The sequence below is a fragment of the Podarcis raffonei genome, chromosome 14 (genome assembly GCF_027172205.1).
Source record: "Podarcis raffonei isolate rPodRaf1 chromosome 14, rPodRaf1.pri, whole genome shotgun sequence".
Lineage (NCBI taxonomy): Eukaryota > Metazoa > Chordata > Lepidosauria > Squamata > Lacertidae > Podarcis > Podarcis raffonei.
Genome location: NC_070615.1, coordinates 19,573,353 through 19,594,152, shown reverse-complemented (window position 1 = coordinate 19,594,152; position 20,800 = coordinate 19,573,353). Strand labels below are relative to the sequence as shown.

Below are 20,800 nucleotides of genomic sequence, written 5' to 3'. Positions count from 1 at the left end.
CTGGTGAGGAATGGTGGGAGCCTCCCCCTCTCCCTGCTCCTGACCAGGATCCTGAAGCTGCCCAGGAGCAGTGGAGCAGTATAGATTTGGAACAGTGGTTTGCAGATGGGCATAGTTCTGAAGACAAAAGTTGGGATGAACTGGGGGGTGAACAGCAAAGTGAAGAAGAACTGGAAGAGTGAGAGCTAACAGACTCTCTCTCACTAGAAAGTGCTCAGCATATCAGTCTGGGGTCATGTAGAGCAAATAAGATGGCTATACAAAAAGCACAATGGTTGAGAGATCAGGTTGCAAGACAGAAGTGACTTGGGGGAAAGTGGGTAGAAACTTTCATTGGGAGCACCTTCATTCCAAGAATGGCTGCTTTGTTCTTTTGCTGTGATCATTAAAGACTCTTTAAATGGTAAGCAACTCTTTTCACTTTGTCCTGCTTATCTATGGCCAAAGTGGGGGAGGAAGTCAAGTCCCCCAAGGCTGACACTGGCCTCTTGTGAGATCTCACTGGAACCTGGAAGCCACGGCAGGCCCTTCTTGCTTCTCCGGTGACAGAAGCGGTGCCCACAGAGGTGCTGCTTGGATTTGGCTTCCTCAGTCTGTCTCATGGATGGGCCGGCCCTGCAGAAGTCTACAGGAGCCACTCTCCCTTCCTCAGCACTTCATTATAATGTAATTTCAGAGGAAGCACTCTGTGTGAGTGTGTATGTACATGTAAGCAGGTGTGTGGAATTGTGGCTGCCAGGTTGCTGACCACTGATAAAACTCCCTTTGGGAAAAATAAAATAAAAAGTAGCTTCCTTCCCAATAAATCTCCCCAAATTACTAGAGTCCCCCCAGTTTGCCCCCTTTGAATAAGCCAGTACCAGGGGCTATCAAATGGCCAAGCATTGCCGGCTCTGACTAGGACTGGTTTCAGACTTTGGTGGACCTCCATAAGTCTCACTTAGGAAACCTAATATGTATGTGCATAAAGGAAAGAGAATGCATAGGTCTCACCCCACAGTTGGTCCTCAAAAATCTTGTCTCAGCTGTGTTTTTTGACACCTGCCTAGTGGAGAATTGATGTGCGCTGTTTTCTTTCCCCAGTGGCTCGCTGCTTTGGAGGACTCCCAAACTCATTTTCCGAACCAGAGTCTCTGCTCCACAATGTTCTGTGTTGTGTAAATCTGCCAGGGCTGGAATACAAGGATGTGTGGGAGGGAGAGGAAATGGGGAGAAGAACCCCATTGCTGTGGTTCAGCCAGATTCCTTTTTAGGTCACTGCATGAGTGCAAATCTAAGAGCAGGCTTATATGCGTGGGCAGGGGTGAGCGAGATGTACCTTGCATTTTCTCAGCAGCTATAGTTCTACTTTGTAGCAATTTTCAGGGATCTATTTCCTTTCTTTTCCTTTTTCTCTTTTGTTTTCTGCCCGGGTTGAGAACATTTCCTCCAGCTCTCCTGAGAACATGGTTTCCCCCCCCTTGTCTATTTCAGAGTGTATTTTGGCAGATTACAGAAGTGGGTGATGTAAATCGTAACTATCTTTTTGCCGTTATCATTTATTTCCCCTCCCTCCCTTTGACACATTCTTTCGCACCGTCAAGTCTAATCTGCACCAGGAGTTGGAGCGTCTTACCCCGGTGCAAGACCTTGTGGGTAATCCCACGCAAATTGCTCTTCGGGGAGAGCTGGGCTGCATTACATTTATTGTGCAAAAAAAGAAAGGAAGGAAAAGATCAAGAAAGAGAGAGAAAAAGGGGAGGGTGCAAAAACAAGCAAGAAGAAGGTCCCCCCCTCCTCCCGCCACAACTGTTTGTTCTGTGGAATTCAGAGCAGGTGCCAGAGGCGATGGTTTAAAACATTTGACATTCAAAAACGGCACACGACACTTCTGGCTTCTGCTCACCCTCAGTGGATTGGTCCCTTAAAAGAAGACTCTACATGCGAGTGGCGTTGCATATGCCTGTGATATTTCATTTGAAACTGTCACTATTTTAACAATAAGAGAAAGAGAAGAAAGGCAGTAGGGGACAAAATGTGCCTGCTGATGGTTTTGCAGACACTTCTGTACAAATCTCTGTGGGAAACGGGGGTTGTGCTCAACTCAAAGAGCGGCTGACGCTTCTTAATGCAGCAGAGAGGAAACCGCGGCATGTCGCAGGCAGCATTGATGCTCTGTATTTCTCTCCTGCTCCATTTATGTGTATTAATAAAGGATCCTCCTAAATCCATTTGGGTCCCCTGCTTGAAATAAATTGTGCCCATCCCAGTTGCCCTTGCACCACAGAAGCAAGGATCAATTGGCCAACGACATAGTAATGAGAGAGGGAGGGTTGTATCGTTCCCCCAGCAAGGAGAAACCCAGCCTGGTTCCGGCCATTATTCTGGAGATGAGGAACATCAGACCCAGGGGCTAAATGCGGTCCTCCAGGATTCCCTGTCTGGTCCTCAGAACACTCCTCAGTTCTCACCGTTGCTTCCCAGGCCAGACATCTCACCAGCCCTATTATGTATCCCAAATGTTTTTGCCTGTTTGGAATGTGTCTTTGAATATGGAAAATGACTCTTGCTTGTCTGGATGGTAGACTTTGGGCTTTCAGATTTCAGTGGCACCCTGAGCATCAGCAGAATTTGACACCTCCTGCCTCTCGCCTTCCATTCTAAGTCATTGTTGGGGTGCCCCTTGTGGCACCCTCTTGGCTCAGCCCCTGGTGTTGGAAAACATCTCTGTTCACAGGGAACCCCAAACAATGCAGTTGCCAAGGTTCTTGGTGGGAAACTCACAGGGTATCAGAACCAGGAAGGTGCCAAAGAGAATCAGTCAACCATCTCATCTGCCGGTTGGTTTCTCCAGTTTATTAGGTGCGGCCAACCAGTCCTATGTGAACAAGATGTTAGTGGTCTGTCATTCCAAAGCCTTTTGTCTTTGTAGCTTAATGTTGCATGAGATACTGAGCTTGAAATTCAGGGCTGATTTCAGGGTAATGTTTTCCATCCTATGAAAGAGCTTTGTGGCAGAGGTGGAGGGAATCATCTAGCAAATGAAACACTTAAGGAAATTGGGAACACAGGAAGCTGCTTTATATTGAGGCAGATCATTGGTCCATCTAGCTCAGTATTATCCACACAGACTGTGTTTCAGCCAAGAGTTTCCCCCACTCCTACCTGGAGATGCTGGGGATCATTATTATTACATTTATATCGCACCTGTTTGCCAAGGAACTCATAGTGGTGGACATTGTTCTTCTCCCTTCTCCATTTTATCACTACAATAAAAGCTCTGTGAAGTAGGTTAGGCTGAGAGTCAGCGACTGGCCTAAGGTCATCCAACAAGCTTCGTGACAGAGTGAGGATTTGAGCCCTGGTCTCCTAGATCCTAGCTTAATACTCTAACCACTTCACCACACTTCTGGTTCTTTTACATATTAAGAAAGCAAAATGCAGGATACCTCTTGCAGCACCATGTGCAGTTTGGCTCCTGGGTGGGGCCTTTATCCACACGGCTGGTTGGCTCTGTCAGTTCATAATATAACAGCCATGTCACTAGGCCAAGGTGAATCCATCTCTGCTCAAGCTCAAGCCATGAAATTGTTACCTTGGATATTGCATGGCATATAGAAGGCTGTCCTAGTGCTCTGAGCTCAAGAGGACCCCTTGTAGAAATGAAAGGGGAGGAATCATAAACCCTACTCAAACGTGGCCCATAATTAACCTGTGGATATTATTAAAGGAAGTAACACAGTCAGGATTCATTGAAAGGATTAGAGATTTGCATTAAGTACAAAAATCGGATCTCTGCATCCTTTAGGCGGCTTTAGATTGTGGAGGCCATAAAGCTCCTTATTTTTCACTCCTACAGTGTAGACTACATTGGAATAGTCTGGCTTAGTCCCATGTTCTGAGTGAGGACGATAGTCTATAGTGCAGGGTTTATAGCTCAATGGTAGATAAGGCTATCTCAAGACATTTTGCTGCCTCAGGTGAAGGAGAAGACAGTTTAACACCCCCCGACATACATATGACTGAAGTGTCTAAAACACAATAATTATGACCTCGGCAATATAAAATGATGCTTTAACATCAAGCTTGTGTGACAAGCAATTATAGGATTACTACTAAAGACCAAACAGATGGCTTTATGAGTCAACACATACAGAAGTGAGACAGACAGGGAATAAATGGATTCACCTGTTCCTAGTTAGACGCCTACCTCTAAATTGAGCTGTGCTGTGCTCTACAGGTGTCTCCCCTGTGCAATCGACTCGCACGCGACCGTGTATACATGCAGCACCAGGAAATAAATAAATACATTTAAATCAGGAAATAGCAGGAGAGAGCTGGAGAGTCCTTGTGGCTCACAAAAAGACCTTCCCCAGAGTCCAAAGAGGACTTCACAGAGCCCAAACAGATCGGAGGCACAGTGGGACTTTATTTAGGCTGCCCAGCCTCCTTGCCTAGCAGCTGACATGTGTGGTCGTACAGCAGCAGCAGCAGCCACTTTCCCACATGTCCTCCAACCTCCACTCAGCTCCAGAGTTTCAAGCTGAAGAGAGAGTTGTGTGGAGAGAGAGCAGGAGAGAGAGTTAGACAGCAGGGGGGGGGAATGGGCGTTTAGAGGCTCTTTAGAGTGTGTTCACCACTTACATGATTTTCACTTATGCATGCAGGGAGGCAGAACATAACCCCATGTAAGTGGGAGGATGCCTGTACTGTGTCAGAATAGTGGTGTGCCTCGCCTCTTCACAATTCATCTGCATTTTTTCCAATAATTTCCCATCAGTGAATGAGAAGATAAATTTAATTTGGGACCTATCCAAGGGGAGAGAAAACTTCAGTGACATTCTCATGGGTGGAGTGCAGGGTTTTTGATGCACTTACTTTTTAGGGGTGCCTATGTTTGCCCTTCCATTCCACACAAATAATCTCCCCAGTGGTCTACACTCTTCAGCCTTCCTGAATGCCAATGCCTCTATCAAAGCCCAGAGTAAGGTGTCACAGAATAACTGGGACTTTTTCAGATCAGGAAGTGTGGACAGCCAGGGAGGCTGCAAAGTGCTGGAGAAATGTTTAATGGAAAGGAAGAAGACCAAGGTACCACCCTCGGCTACTTCACAACAATAAGGGAAAGGCAAACCCCCACAGCCACTGAAATCCCAAAGAAATCCTGAAGTGCCTCAAGAATGGCCCCAAAATGGAAGCTGCTTTTGCAGAGGGGAAGAAAACATTTAAGCAACTGGAGAATACACTCTGGCACACCACTAGATCAATGGTACACCAGTACTAAACTGGGAATTATTCAGCAGGGAGAGAATGGGAAAGGGAAGTTGCTCAGTTGTAGGTAGGGATGTACGAAGGCATAGCTTTCTGTGTCGCCCTGCATTGGTTGCATGCAACACTGTTTCCATTCTGCTGCAGTTTGTCTTTCTCCAAAAACTGTTATTCATTTTGCCATCCATGTAAGTTACATAATATCACCCTCGTTAACATTTTCCCACCCTATTCATTTCAGTGCAAATGAAATGCAACGCAAATCAGGAGCATGTAATCAATTATGTATCATTTGCAGTTGGAAAGCAACAACAGTGAATACCAATAATATTTGCTGGACTGATTTCTGTTCTGGACATGGGATAAATAACTGAACATGGCCAATTTTTGCCCCCATTTCCTTTGGAATTCTCCAACATCCCTAGTGGTAGAGCATATGCTTTGCATTCAAAATGTGCCAGGTTCAATCATGGACATCTCAGAGTAGGGGTGGAAATGGCCCCTGCCTGAAACCCTGGATATCTGCTGTCAATGTTGAACTAGATGGACCAATGGTTTGAATTTGTGTGTCACACTTTTCTATGTCTGTGTCTCATGGAATGTGCAGTCTTGGCTCAGTATGGCATGTTCTTCTCATAGTGGCTTTCATCCTTCTTAGGAAACCTGTATTGAGAACCATATGTTCCATGGGGGCTGGTCTGGATTTCTTCATCCCTTCCCAAGTCTGTAGACAAATTACATATAGGGAAGCTTACTATGCCCCTATTTTGTTCTTATGAGCAGGAAACAATATCTGTGCCCTCTACAACAGCACAGAAAGGGGGGGAGGGACTTCTGGATCCGTTATACCATGGCAACCTCTCCCTTCAAAATACTAATCAGTCTGTAAAACTCAAGGCAGCCACAGTGCTGAAATGTTTCCTGTGGTTTTATGATTCCCGGGGGCATTATTTGGTGATATGAAGAAACTTTTAAAAAATACCCACAACCTCTGAGCAGAAACGTAATAATAATAAAAACCATAATATACCTGAGAAGCACCAAATTGTAATTGTCCTTGCTCTGGTTAGCGATTCTATTGGGGCCCCACATTGCTTTGATAAACCTGATAGCTCAAGTGTAACAGCTGGAGACCCTTGGAGGGAGGATTACCTGTTAACACACACTGTTCACTTCAAACAGAGACTGGGTTTTACTTTTCAACTCAGTGAGATCATCAGAGTGCTCCTACTTTGTGATTCGCTACCTCTTCCCAGTGTGTGTGTGTGTGTGTGTGTGTGTGTGTGTGTAGGAATTCAATTTAGTTTGCATTTAAATGTGAACCCACCTACTGTAATTTGTGCTTTCCAAAACAATACATGAACCAAAACACAGCCATTCTTTGAAATTTGCACCTCTCCGAATTTTGCAATGCATTTCTCCAGCCAATGCACATACAGTGGAACCTCGTGTTATGTACCGTCCCCCTTGCGAACGCTGTGGGTTACGAGCTCCGCTAACCGGGAAGTAGATGCTCCCGGTTGCAACCTTTGCCTCAGGATGTGAGCAGAAGTCATGCGGCAGCAGAGCGGTGGCAGTGGGAGGTGTCATTAGTGAAAGTGCACAGCATCTTACAAGTGGTTTCGTATTGAGAAGGAACCTCCGGAATGAATTAAGTTCATAACCAGAGGTACCACTGTACTCGGGTAAAGTATTTTTGTGTGTTAGTGTGGAAACAGGGATCCTCCTGATCCCTGGGTACCAGATTTCTCTCTTTAGACGCTTGGGTACTGAGGTTTAATCAGAGTTGACAGGCTGAGCTTCTTTTTTTTGTTCCTTGTAGAGGGGCAAAGGGAGAACATTTCCTCCAGCTCTCCTGAGAACATGGTTCCCCCCTCGTCTATCTCAGAAATTCAGACTGGGAAAATGAGACGAGAGAAACCAGAATCCACAGATTTATCCATCCTTGCTCTACCCTGAGTTGTTCAAAAACAACAGGTGTTATTTTTATTAATTTGGCAGAATCAGTGCACACTGGCAAAGGGTGACATACAGTATGTGCCCCAAGGACCTTACAATTTGAATTTCAGGCTGGTGAGAGAGGAGGGAGAGCATGTTAGGGCACCTCCAGATAACCTGTTCATTGAACCTTGCTAAGTTTTCAGGGACATTTCATGACATTGGCTATTTGATCAGCATTCATTTCTGATTTCACAGAATCAGAGAATTGTACAGTTGGAAGGGACCATGCATTTGTTTTGGTGGCGATCAGATGATGCTATACCAAAGAAAACATTACTCCATACTTCCCAGTGCATTTCCACAGTATTTCCCTTATCATTAAAGTCCACTCTGTGAGGAAGTGGGTGTCAGGAACCAGGAGCCAGATTTTGGCATGATCTCATGAGATCTCACCGGAAATCGGTACTGGGTAGTGGCACTGCTTCAGCAGCGGTGGAGGTGGCTAGGCAGGTGGTGCGCCTGCAGGGGGCACCGCCTCAAGGGCTTCTGCCACCTGAGGCAGCTGCTTCACCCTACCTCATGGGTGGGCTGGCTCTGCTGCTGTCCTCTAACACAGAGGAATCTACTGCAAAAGGCCCAGGAAGAGCTGGGGCTCCCCTACTGCATCACTGCAGGAGATTACTGGAGAAAGTTAGGCCTCTCTGAGTGAAGCAAGACCTTGCAGTACAAGTGGGACTAACAAGGAGGCAGCACCTGCTACTGTTACCAAATAAGGGCTTTCCCGCCATCTTTTTCTTGCTGGAGCATCTTCAGATCTCTTTGTTCCCCAGAGCACTGCCTGAAACCCATTTCATGTCCAGAAACTTGTAAGCATTGAAACCCAGCCAGATGGGCAGGGTATAAATAACAAATTATTATTATTATTAATTATTATTCTTATTATTATTATTACTATCATCATCATCAGCAGCAGCAGCTCACGCCACAAAACAAATATAACGTACCAGAAATAAATATTTTTGCAGTGAAAAAATGTGTCCTCTAAGGGAAAATTAGAATTAAAGGTGGAAGATGAAAAAATAATCCTGGAACATATACAGGAGAAACCCTGGCAAGAAATTCAGAGCAAGCAGAAAGTCATTACTTAAACAGGCCATCGGAACTACACAAATAATTACAAAGAAAGGTCTAATATTTAGTTTCAATGTGTTCACAAACAATCCCTTTCCATTATTAGGCAAACTGCCCTCTGGAGGAGCCACAAAACTAGACAGAAATACATTAATTATTAGACCTTTGGATATTGCTGTGGCCGGCAGAAGCATTATCGAGCAAAGTTCGTCTAAAAATAGGGAGGGCAAGTGTGTTAGAGATCCAGGCAAAGCATCAGGAAAGCAGAGTCCAAAAACGCATTGATGAACTGAGGATTTTCTTCTTCTTTTAGAGACAAAATCCTTCCAAGTTTGAAAAATTGACCTCTGGTTGGCAGCAGAATAATCCAGGTGTTCTCTCTGGGGACAGCGGCTTTGCATTATCCGCCTTGTTCCTAGCCAGGCTATACATGTATGCACCACACTGAATGCTCTCTGCATCACAATAGCTTTACACACACGGTTGTAATACCCTGAGGCTGGGTATAAATAAATTGACAGTCTTCTTCCTCGCTAATTCCATCAGCGAGATCTCGGGCAGCATACTAATAGGAGCCATCCTTAGCATGCTGGAGAGCAAACATGGAAGCAAACTTGAGCAGAGTCCTCTGGATGTCTGCAGTCTTTCAGTTTGCCCAGCCAGGCCTCCCTGCTGTCATGCCTTCTTTGCAGATGTACTCTCCTATCCATTGCCTTCGTCTAGAGCAGTGGTTCCCAACTAGGGGTCCTTGGTCACCAGGGGTTCCACATAACACACCCAGGGGATCTGCGTCACCTTTCACATAATGAAAACTACCATACAGTCTTACCTCATGTTACTTTTGCTTTAGGTTGAGCGTTTTCAGGTTGCGTCCTGCGGCGACCCGGAAGTGTTGAATGGCCACTGTAAAAAGTGAAAGTTCATTATTGTTTCACAAGTTGTGTATGTCTTTAAGGGCCAGGGCAAATAACGAAACCCAGTCTTACAGCTGTGAAACATAGCAGGTGCTGCTAGGTTGTGTTAATTAAGCTGTGGCAACATTTGGGCATACTATATAAGGAGCAGCACCTAGCTCTCTCATTACCCTGGGGGATGGGTTGGTGGTTGGGTCATGTTTGTTGTGGTTATCTTTAGTGTAAAAGAAGTTTTTGTTTTGTTATTAAAAGCTTGTTAAAGTTATTTTTGAGTTCCTTGTTATGCATGGTCTCCCCAGCAAGCTCTCTGCAGCGCTACTAAACTGCATATAGCCAACAGGAAGTACTGGAAAGGGTTACTTCTGGGTTTTGCCGTCCGCGCATGCACAGATGTGCAAAATGTCATGCACATGTGCAGAAGAGGCAAATCACAACCCGCGCACTCGCAGACGAGGGTTGCATTCTGCTCATGTTGCGAATGGGCCTCCGGAACGGATCCCATTCGCAACCAGAGGTACCACTGTAGAGATATCATTTTTTTTTTCAAAATTAGGGGTTCCATGGTGTTATAAGAACCCCCCCCCCTGCTCCTTTCCCCTTATGCAGTGGTGTCCTAACTTTTTTCAAAGAGGGCCAGATTTGATGAAGTGAAGGGCCATGGGGACCGTCCAAAGGGCAGACCAAAGTTGTTAATCTTTCTTTAGGACTGAAGTTGGGGTTCGAGTTATTGAGCTTCTTTTTGGATTGAATTTGTTCAGGGTTTTTTAAAGGATTTTACCCCAGGAAGTAAACTGCCACAGGCCCCTGAAACAGACTTTGGACATGCCTGTCTTATGGGTTATTCAAGAGCTCATATAGAGTCCTTAAGTGGGTTCCCTATTGGTAGGAGAAAGTACAGTAACAGACACCAACAAGAGTGTATTGAGAAGCAAAGCAGCTAGTAAGCCTGAGAAAGTTAATAAAGAACTGTTGCAACAGGGTCCCCACTCACTACACGCAGGAGGGAGGAGAGAACCCAGAACAATGGTGTTGAAGCCCTTATATAGAAGTTGCCCGCCCTGTAGCCCAAGGCCTCCCCCCCAAAAAAAATCATGCATACATCACAGAAGGAGGTGGTCTACAGCAGAAATACATCACAGGAGGCGGTCTAAAGTAGAAATCCTGTTTGCCAGGATACCTGATAATGGTCACTTGATTGTGTTACCTGGGCAGTCTGGCCATTCTTTTGTGATGGTTAATAGTTTAGTTCCTGAATCCAGGTCACAGGCTCACACTAGTCATACACAAATATGCCCTTAAGAGGGGATTTGCAGGCAAAAAGACAATGGGAAGGCTTTCCCCATTTCCCTCTCTTACTGCAGAGGAATACTTGAGTTCACTGGGAGAGTTAAAATGGCTTCAGGATTGCTCTCCTGTACTATTTCAGACACATGGTTGTATGCTTTTGCCTTGTACATTTATGAACATTTAATTTATATTTGAAACCTTAGAATTCTTATAACAATGGCTTGGCCATTGGGGGTCCATAGGAGTTAGCTAATTGGGAACCACTGATCTAGGCGTCTCCTTGAGGATCATGTCCAAATTCTTAGGAGTTGGATGGTCCTCCTGATGGGACAAGTTTCTGTTTGAGCCACCATCTCTCCCTCAGACCTAGGACTTGCTTGGTCTTGACATCAGGGGCCATACTCACCAAGCCTTCACCTCCTCCAAGGATTCTGGCTCCTTGCGTCCAGGTTGAGTCTGATCCAGGACTTGGTGTAATACTGGGGCCTCCATGCCTTCCTTTGATAGGGAATCCCCTGGCTGAAAAGTGGCAATCGTTTTGCTTCAAAGCCCTGGGCACAAAGCAATCTGGCTGCAATCCATGGCCCTGTGGCAAGGGGGAGGCAAATAAAACAGGCAGCCTGGCTCCCAAATGCCTCTCTGCAACATGCGCACACACCTTTCCTCTGCCCCAGCCAGCAATCACAATGCACATTTTTTTGCTAGTTAATAAAAGCCCCTAATCTGAGTCACAAGCATAGAAAGGAAACACAGCCATGCTGGAACGCAGCTCACACCTTGGGAAGCAGGTCATTGCTGTTACTAAGGAAACCTTCTTTGGTAGTAATGGCAATGGGAGCCCGTGTCAATGAGCTTTGGCAGGGAGGGGTTGGTGCGGCAGGGTCAGGCTGGCTTGATAGCAAAGGAGCTGGGCAGCGCGGCAATTGAGCCTGCCCTCTGTGCGAGAGCTTCGATGCATGCATTTAGTAAGGGTCAAGGAGGGCCAAAGCAGAGGGGAGTTCACAGGCACTTTCTCACTTCCCTGCATGCACCAGGGTCCAATTCCCACCGCCCCAGGATAGAGAGGCTCCCATTGGAAATAATTGAGAATGGCTTTGTGTCCTGCAGGGAGCAAATGAGGACCCTGTGACTATTTCATTTCATCCTCGGCGCTTTTTCAGCAGTCAGCATTCAGCAGGATGGGGAGACATAAAAGGTTTTGCAGTTGTCCGGGCTGGAGTTAGCATTGCTTTGCTTGCTGAAGCTGAGTCGTGGCGGTTTGAAGGAGCTGGATACAGTTTCACATGCTGTTTTTTTAAAAATAAAAAAAATAAAATATTTTTTTAATGGAAAGGAGGTGGGTGGATTCGGCGTGGGCTGAGGAACTTTCCTTACAATATGATTGGAATTAAAACTAGCCTGCATTCACACTCCCCTTTACTGTGTACTTGCTGAGTTTCCAGTGCTGGGTTTTTCATCCAAAAATGCACATGTAACCTTGAATTCGTTATAAAATATTAGTGTTCAATGTGTTGTTTCTCAAACCGGCTTCACACAGATTGGAGTCCTTAAGCCTTTCCCAGTATGATGTGATATTAAGCCTTCTCACTGCATTGCAGGGGGATGGATTAGATGACCTTTGGCTTCCCTCCAACCCTACAGTTGTGATTCTTGGGTGTGTTTCTTGTAATTGGCTTCCTGTTGTTTGCTTGTTCTTCAACAGATGATCCTTTGCTTATGTTCCCTTTACCCATCTTCCTTTTTATTTCTGCCCCTGTTAATGATGGCAGTCACATCCACACCATTTATGAAAAGCACTTTAACAGCCATGGCTTCCCTCAAAGAATCCTGAGAACTGTAGGTTACTCCCCATGGAACTACAATTCCCAGTACTCTTAACCAACTACAGTTCCCCAGGATTCTTTGGGGGAAGTCATGTGCTTTAAATAGTGTGTATGTGACCTGAGAGTGTTTGCCTTCTTGGTTCCCCCAAGGAGGCAACTCTTTCCCACAAAAAAGAAGGAATCTGAATGGTTTACTGGTGCAGTCAAAGGAATGGTACAGCTCAAAGGGGCAGCTCTCATGAAGGCTCAGCATTACTATCTATCTGCCAATGGACCATCCTATTGGCCCTACATTGGTTGGGATTGTCATTTGCTTCTGCCGTCTTCCTCAGCAGGAACATGTAGCAAAATGGTGATCTCACTGTTGGGAGTAAAGCAACAATGCTTGCAATTAGTTACACGAACCAGTAGGGGGCGATTGTCTTTCTGCCTATCTGTTCTTCCTCCTCACCTGTGCCTTCTCTTTCACCTGTCCTGTTCCTTCCTTCTGCTTGTTCATAAAGTTGGTTACTTCCTTTCCAGTTTTTACGCCTTTCTTGCTTCTTCTCCAAGTTAGTCCTTTCAAGCCACTCAGTATGAGTTCGCATGTACTAGTACTAGTGCCTCTATTTCGGCCTTTGTTTTCTGTGACTAATAAACCTTAAATTGTCTTTATCTCTTTCATGCAGTAATCTTGTCAGCCTGTTTCTTTCTGTACCCCACTGCAATATATTTGCCAAACTCCAGCACTCACTCAGTCCTAATTTGGTGATTTTGTTTGGAGCTCTGATGGTTTCCATTTGTGTGTCCCCAGGGTCTACAAATAGGGACTTGGGAACTGGAGGAGATGGGAGCCAAGTTTTGCCTTGGGCTCCTCATCCTGCAGCTGAAATCCCTGCCTTGCAGCAAGAAGGTGATGGCACAAGCAACAGCTCTGCTGGACGTGGAAGAGGAAATCACAGACCTCCGAGCCCAAAGGTCAGAATAGAAGCACAATTTGCACCTGATTTTGTTCCCAACATCTGTATCTAGCCTCAATGGAAGCACTAGGGTGGCTACCTAAACAACATACACATTTGTGTAAATTTTCATAACCAGCTGCACAAATATAAGATGGGGGATACCTGGCTTGTCAGTAGTACATGTGAACGGCATCTAGGTGTTAGCTGCTAACTGTTGTTGGGCAACTTCAAGGCCAAAGGCTCTTGTCTTATGATTTTCTAAACTGGACATGGATCAGAGAGCCCTCCAAATAGAGGATTCTTTCAAATAGAGGACTATCCACTGTAAAATAGGACACATGGCCACCTAATTCAGATTAGTGACTGTTCTTGATCCTCAAGGCATCAGGCAATGGGATTTTTTTTATCTGATGCTATGTTGCCAGCCAGATAGTAAGTTTGCTAGTAAATTCAATATTGTGATTTGAGGCACGGAAAGGAACCAGCAAAATAAATTCTTTTAAGTGCATGGGCTGATTCTTCCCCTCCCCCAGGTGGTTTTTTCGTATTTAAAGTCTTAATGCTACCTGAAAAGTAGAGGCTTTTACTATTGCCTAATTCTCTCTGTGTTTCCCAAGTCTGTTTCTGGGAGATGTAATGGAGGTTTGCTGGAGATGGGGATAGAGATGGATGATTCCCAGGTTGTACGTCCAAGTTGGGGCAATAATATTTCCTTAAAAGTGTGTGCAACAACAAGGCTACAAAGAGAATGATCGTCTCATGCAACTGGCCTTACAGAGTTTGTGGACCCAAGTAATTTGGCCAGATCTAAGATATGCTTACTTCCTAGGCACATGCCTACATGCCAACCTAACACCTTTCCAAGAACAGCATAGAAAGAAAGCACAATTTGCTAAGAGTTGCAGCTCACATAATGGGTCTCCCATTGAACTGATCCCGCCTTCCATTTCCCCCAGAAAGCAATGGTATCCCCTCTCTCACTGTTGCAGAAATACCCCATAATTTATGGTGGGTTCCCATCCTCTCCCTTCAGGGATGCTTTAACAGCCATTAGCACCACCTGTTCGTGTTGCTGGAGACCATATTTACAGTCTTGTTCATCATTTTTAATGTTTATGGAAGGAGAGAGAGAGAGAAAGAGAGAGAGAGAGAAGGGGGCAAATAGCCTTAAAAATAGAGACATTTCTTTAGATTAGTCATGCTCGCTTGTACATGTGAGCGTATAAATGAAGCAATTACTGTGTGTTCCAAACACCAGCCGTGCCACGGACAGCCGCCTGACAAGCAATCCGCTTGTCATTAAAGGGAGCTATTCAAGCCTGGCCAGACGGATGGATTCCAGGCATAAATCAAACCTGACTTCAGAGCAGGAGAGCTGCGGAAGCCTTTTGAGTTAAAATAACTTGGAGATAGGGAAGGAACATTCCAAACACCTGGCAGAGCCAAGAATTTTCTTTAAAAGGCAGATAGTTGTTGCAGGAAGGCAGGTGGTGGTGGTGTTGAGGGTCAAGTCAGCTCAGAGGCAGAAGGGCACCAGCAAAAATTGAGGGCAGAACGAAGTCCATCAGCATCACTGGCTTTCGTCTTGACCTGGAAGCAAAGCATGCTGTTTGTTCTCTTCTACTCCTTTTTGGTGATTTGACTTTATTTCATCCCCCTCTTGAATCCCAGCCTTGTGGGGTGGCGAGGGAGAGATCCTGAGAACAAGATGTGCTGAAATAACCGTGAGAAAATTCATTTGAGTACAGGTTCTTTGGACCAGATGGGAAATGGTGGTGGTGCTCAAAAAAGTGACATTGCGCAGCTGTGTTTCCATATCATACATTATACTGCATGAATCAGCAGCTCTGTTTCTTGGACTAAGCCAGCGTCTATGATAGGTGTATCCTGAGGCCTCCAGTAGCCAAAGCAGCATGGAGGGTGAGGTTGCTGGGGCGAGCAGGATTTATCGGCAGAGCCCTTCGGTGGCAGTGAAGCCTTGGTCCAAAGCTCTGTATTTCTTAATGTGACCCGTTGCTTTTCTTGATATACACCAAGCCTGATGTCTTCATGACATCAGGGGAAGACTTTTAATTAATTGCCAGGTTTTCTGACATGTCATCTAGCTCAGTAGTCTTCTGCAGTTCCAAATACAGGACTCAACTTTAACCCAAACATGCATTTGAAGATCATAGACTCATAGAATAGTAGAGTTGGAAAGGGACCATGAGGGCCATCTAGTCCAACCTCCAGCAATGCAGGAATCACAGCTAAAGAATCCCTGGGAGATGGCCATCCAATCTCTCTTTAAAAACCTCCAATGAAGGAGAGCAGGGCCATCTTTACCTGGGGGTGCAAGGGGTGCGGGGCACCCCAGCACCAAATTCTGGGGGGCGCCAAATGTATACCTACTGTATACCGGTCCCTCTCGATTGGCAGCAGTGAAAAGCAATGGAGCAAAAGTCCCTGCCAACCTCCTCCATCGCTTTGTTACTCTGCAGCATCAAATACTCCCAAAGAGTCAGGAAACAAAAGCAGTTATTTCTGCTGTGTCGTTGTTACAGGTGAGTGATCCCCCCTCTCAAAACGCTGAACAACTTTGAGTTTGTCCCCCCTAAAAAATGATCAACAACTTTGGCTCCCCCCCAAAAAGTGCAACAACTTTGAGTTCACCCCCCCAAATTGGGGGCGTCTAGACTAAATTTGGGGGTGCTGGGTGGATTTTTGCACCCTGGCGGCGCATATGCTAAAGACGGCCCTGGAGGAGAGTCCACCAAACCAATTTCTTGGCTTATTTTAACCATGCATTTGTCTGGAGGTGCTGCTGTTCTTGTGACCCACCTTAGCTCAGGATACAAGTCAGTAATGGATCCCAACCCACCAGCTGAAGATCAATAATCATTCTAGCGGGCTTAGGTTGATCCTTTGGTGTGTGTGTGTGTGTGTGTGTGTGTGTGTGTGTTACTGTTTCTACTGCCAATATCTGTTTTTATTCTGCTGCTTTCAGAATTGTGACTACGTTTTGTAATGGTTTTATCATATTATACACACTGCAAAATGATGGATGGCTTATAAAGCCATAAAGGAACAGTGAAAGTATGTGGTGGGTACATGGTTGTGAGTTATATTTCTTCTCTAAGTTTTCAGAAGCAATGCAAGACTCATGTTTTGGGGCTGGTTGAAACGTAGAGAGCTGTGTTTTATGGCTGTGTTTGGTATTGCGATCCTTTGCGACAGCATTTAATTGAATTGCTGTTAACTTAATGACAGCTTCCTTGGTGGCTTTAAACTGTGTTATGGCTTTAAAATCATTGTAAGCCTACCGCTTTAGACTCATAATAAATATGAGCAAAGTTTGCATACGGATATACATAAAGAAAATTGATCACTACATGGATCGCTACAAAAGGATCCTGAAAGAACACACCACCAAATATTACCCTATGTATCCGCCTTATCCTGGTCTACTTGGTCTACTTAACACAGTATAATCTAGTCTTCATTGACTGCAATTCTTGGAGGTCCCAGGTAGATTGAGGACTTTCCCTGCCACCTGAGATCCCTTAAGACATGGGTGGGCAACATACAGTCTAATGGTAGCATGAAAGCCTTGACCCAATTTAATGCAGCCCTCAGCCTGTTCTGTGTGGCAAGGGAAAAAAAGGGGGGATGGAAGAGCATAGAAGAAAGTGAGTTTGGGGCAGGGAAGTGTGCTCATTCACTTTTGGCCATGCAGCCCCCGACAGATTATCCCCAAATGATCATGTCACTTGACAGGTGAAAAAGGGTTCCCACTCTTGCATGAAGAGAGTTTTAGGATCAAGCCTGCTACCTTCTGCATGCCAAGGTGTTGCAGTTGACCTCTAATCCTTGACCTCTCCCTGAATGTGAAATGAGAGGTTCATTTAGACTACAACTTTGCACAACCTGTGGCCCAACAAGACAAACACAACCCAGAGGTCTTGTCCGTAGCCTGTTACCTAGAGAAGACCAAGAGAGTCATAGAAATTAACTACAGATGCCAGATATCCAACCCGGGACCTTCTGTATGCAAAGCATACACTCTGCCGCCGATCAATTGTCTCTTCATCTTTACTGATCCCCCTTCTCTTACAAATCTCTATTCTTTGTCTCCTATACAAGTTTCCCTTTGCTCCAGCACCTGATATAGCTGGCAGTGTCACTCTACAGGTGAGCATTGTCTTGCGACAGCAACTGATTCTACCTGTCAGGGCTTATCTGTATAGATGCCCTTTAATACACCTTTCTCAACTGTTTCAGCTCCACGTCTTTTCCAGAATGGAAGTGACAGCACACCTTCCTCCTTTCTGAACTCACCTGATCAGAGACATTTGCAAAGGGCATTGCCAGTGTGGAACACTTGGTTGGAAAGTTAGGCTTTGTGTTATTTGTCATGTTGGCTCAGAAACGGTACAATATGACCACTTCTGTAGCTGACATTAAGTGATCTTTTAGAACAAAAGTGGAGCTGGAAGCATTTCCCGTTGGTAGAATGATGAGAGCAGTGGTGCTGTTGCCAACATATCTCCTAGCTTTGTGATAGGGTTGACTCTATAACAAGATGTGTGGGTAAGACTAGGGATTGGGAGAGAAATTCAATTTAGTTTGCATAGAAAGGCGAATTTATCAGATTCACACATTCTAAAACAATGTGAGAATGGAAATACACCCATCAGCAAAAATTAGCAATTATCCATAATTTTGAGATGCTGTTCTCCAACAACCATTGTTGACAAAAATGCATTTATTAGTGGAAAGTCTGCATAAAAAATAATAGTGAAAATAACATGAAGCAATGCGTTATAATGCAGATAATTGCTTGCCAAAATGTATATATTAGTCAAAACTGCATACAAAATTGTGTTCATTAGGAGAAATTTGCACCCAGATGCTCATGATTTTTAAAAAAGAATTTTGTTAATTTCTCCTAATATTGAAATCAGTGGAACTTACTTCTGAGTAGACATGGTTAGCATTGCAGCCTTCATCCCTCTAACAATGAACAACTTTAATGAAGTCAACAAACAAAGCTTTAGGAAAAAAGTAAAGCAATGAAGCTCCTGTTTGGACTGCGACAATTATCTGCCAATGGATATGCAAGGCAATTTATGTATAATGTGTGCATGTTAAAAAATAATAATACAAAACATTCATAGCAAGAATCAAAGGCCACCCAATTGTTCCCTTTTTGTGCCATATATCCATGGTTCAGGCAATGGAAGAAACTGTGCATATCACTCCTGCTGGTCAACATTTTCTTTCTTTTCACCAATGTGATGTTAAAATGAAGGCAGAAAGCATTGTCCTCACTCTGGAATTTATATAGCTGTCATCATATAGCCAAATCTCATGATTTATCTGAAATCATTTTGAAGCCAAATAAGAGAAAGGGCAATATTCCACAGCCTCCTTCTTAATTGGCTATACACAGAGCTACATGGTGCCAACTCAAGCCAAATTAGAGTGAGGTCAATGGTTCCTGCCTTCAGTCTTAAATTTTGCACCTAAAACAGGGGCAGCCAGTAGGTGCATGCTTGTTGCCACCAACAGGAAGGCCATATACTTCATAGGTGTTTGCAGAGAAACAAAACCATAAAGAATAAAAGAAAAAAGAAAAATCTTTTTTTAAAAATGTGTGCGTGCCTAGGGGTTGTTTGTTGCTTTCAAACGGGTGGCAAAATTGGGAGAAGGTATTTCAGCTGTATGATGGCTTCCTCAGAATGCTCTAGGAACATACCTGAAAGTGTCACGGCTGTTGCATTCACAGAACCTCTCCCTATCACCTCAAACCTCCAGGAGTTCTCTCAGCTGGGAAGATGAAGTGCCAGCAAACACTTTGGACATCATGTTTTTTGACAATAGCTTTCATGGCTCATTTGCCAGAAAAGCGATTAGGTTGTAGTCAACACTCTCTGAGTTCCTTCGCATTTGTCATGGCCAATGAGGAGACGGCAATTGTGATTGCTTCCTCTTCTGGAGAGAAACAAAAGCTCTATTAGGATAGGCATCCAGCTCCCTTTCCTAGCCCTGCTTTTTACTCCCTCCTGCTTTTCCTATTATTCCTCCCATGAACTTAGGCTTGGAAATCTCCTGTGTGCATTTCAGGAATTATAAAGCCATTTGTTTCCAAGAGAATGCTTCTGTGCTGAATGAGGGTTGCCCGCAATAGTCATTTGAGGCGGCATATCAGTGGCATATTCAGTAGCAAATAATCCTGGACCCAACTGGACTTGGAAGCAGTTCCAGTAGATGTAGCAGGCCTCCTTTCTTGCTCCAACTCAGTGACAGCTTTGGGGTAGAGGTGGGGAATAAATTAAATTCAGTTCAGTTCACATTTAATCAATTTTCACATTCCAAAACAACATATGAACTGTGAAGCAGCCATCCTTTGGAACTATGCTTGTCCAAATTTCACAATGTCAAGTAACATGGGGAAATATGTACCTAAAGGCATCAAATGTGCACTAAAATGTACACATTAGTGAAAATAACATACAAAAATGCATTGTATTAATGAAAAATTACATAAAAATATGTGTATGTAAGGAAAAACTTCACACTGAAATGCCAGTGGATGTCCACGAGGACCTTTTCATTCATATGTGTGTGTTTGTGTATAGAATCACAGTGATACGGAAATCTGTAGAACTGATCTTAAGATTGGAAAAATGAGAAAACTAAGAGAAGCATTGACAGATTGGGCTGGTTTTATTTATTTCATAAACTTTATACATTGCCTGATTTTTTTTGGGGGGGATAACCTCCCTCAAAGCAGTTTTCGAAGAGAATTTGTAATTTGACCCTTAGAGTTCTAAATCATGTGAGCAGCCTACACAAATAGAAAGAGTTTTCTGCTATACAAAAGGGGTGAGGCTAGGAAGTATGTCCTGGTTCTCCCCTATTCTTCTACTCAAATAAATAAGCCTTATAAACATAAGAAGAGACTTGCTGGATCAGGACAAAGACCCATCCACTCCAGCATCTTGTTCCAGTGGTGTAGCATGGTTTGCAGGTACCAGGGTTGCTGGGGCACAGAAGGTGAATGGAGCCCACTGTGGCAGCCCAGCTCAACCCTCAACATTGACGCTGCCAGAGCGATCCCCCCACTGGGGCCAAGCGGGGCCATGCTGCACTGCCTGCCTGCCTGTGCATGGGGGAGGGAGCCCGGTTGGCCAACACAGCCCTTGGATCATCCCAGCCTTGCAAAGTGGCTCAGGTCTAGCAGGGCAGGGTGAGAAGGACACAACCGCCATGCACCCTTCAAACCCAGCCTCACAAAGCAAGGGTGAGCCTGGGATTGAAGGGCGTGTGGTTGTTGCATCCTCCTCATGGTGCCCTGCCAGCCCTCTACAACTTTACAAGGCTGGAATGATCCCAGCATCGCAAAGAGGCTCAGGGCTGGCAGGGCGGAGTGTGGAGCCAAATGCACAGCACCTCCCAGAAAAATGTGCCTGCAGCCATCGCCCTGTTCCGCTACACCCCTGTCTTGTTTTCAGCAGTAGCCAACAGGGTGCCT

General features: G+C 44.9%; 1 protein-coding gene across 1 annotated transcript in view; it reads left to right on the top strand.

The window, feature by feature from the left end:
* AGBL1 (AGBL carboxypeptidase 1) overlaps positions 1-20,800 on the top strand; it is a 414,373-nt gene that overhangs the window by 269,749 nt on the left and 123,824 nt on the right. The window contains exon 22 of the mRNA XM_053364617.1: positions 13,137-13,300. Within this exon, the coding sequence (XP_053220592.1) occupies positions 13,137-13,300 (164 nt within the window). The remainder of the gene's footprint in view (positions 1-13,136; positions 13,301-20,800) is intronic.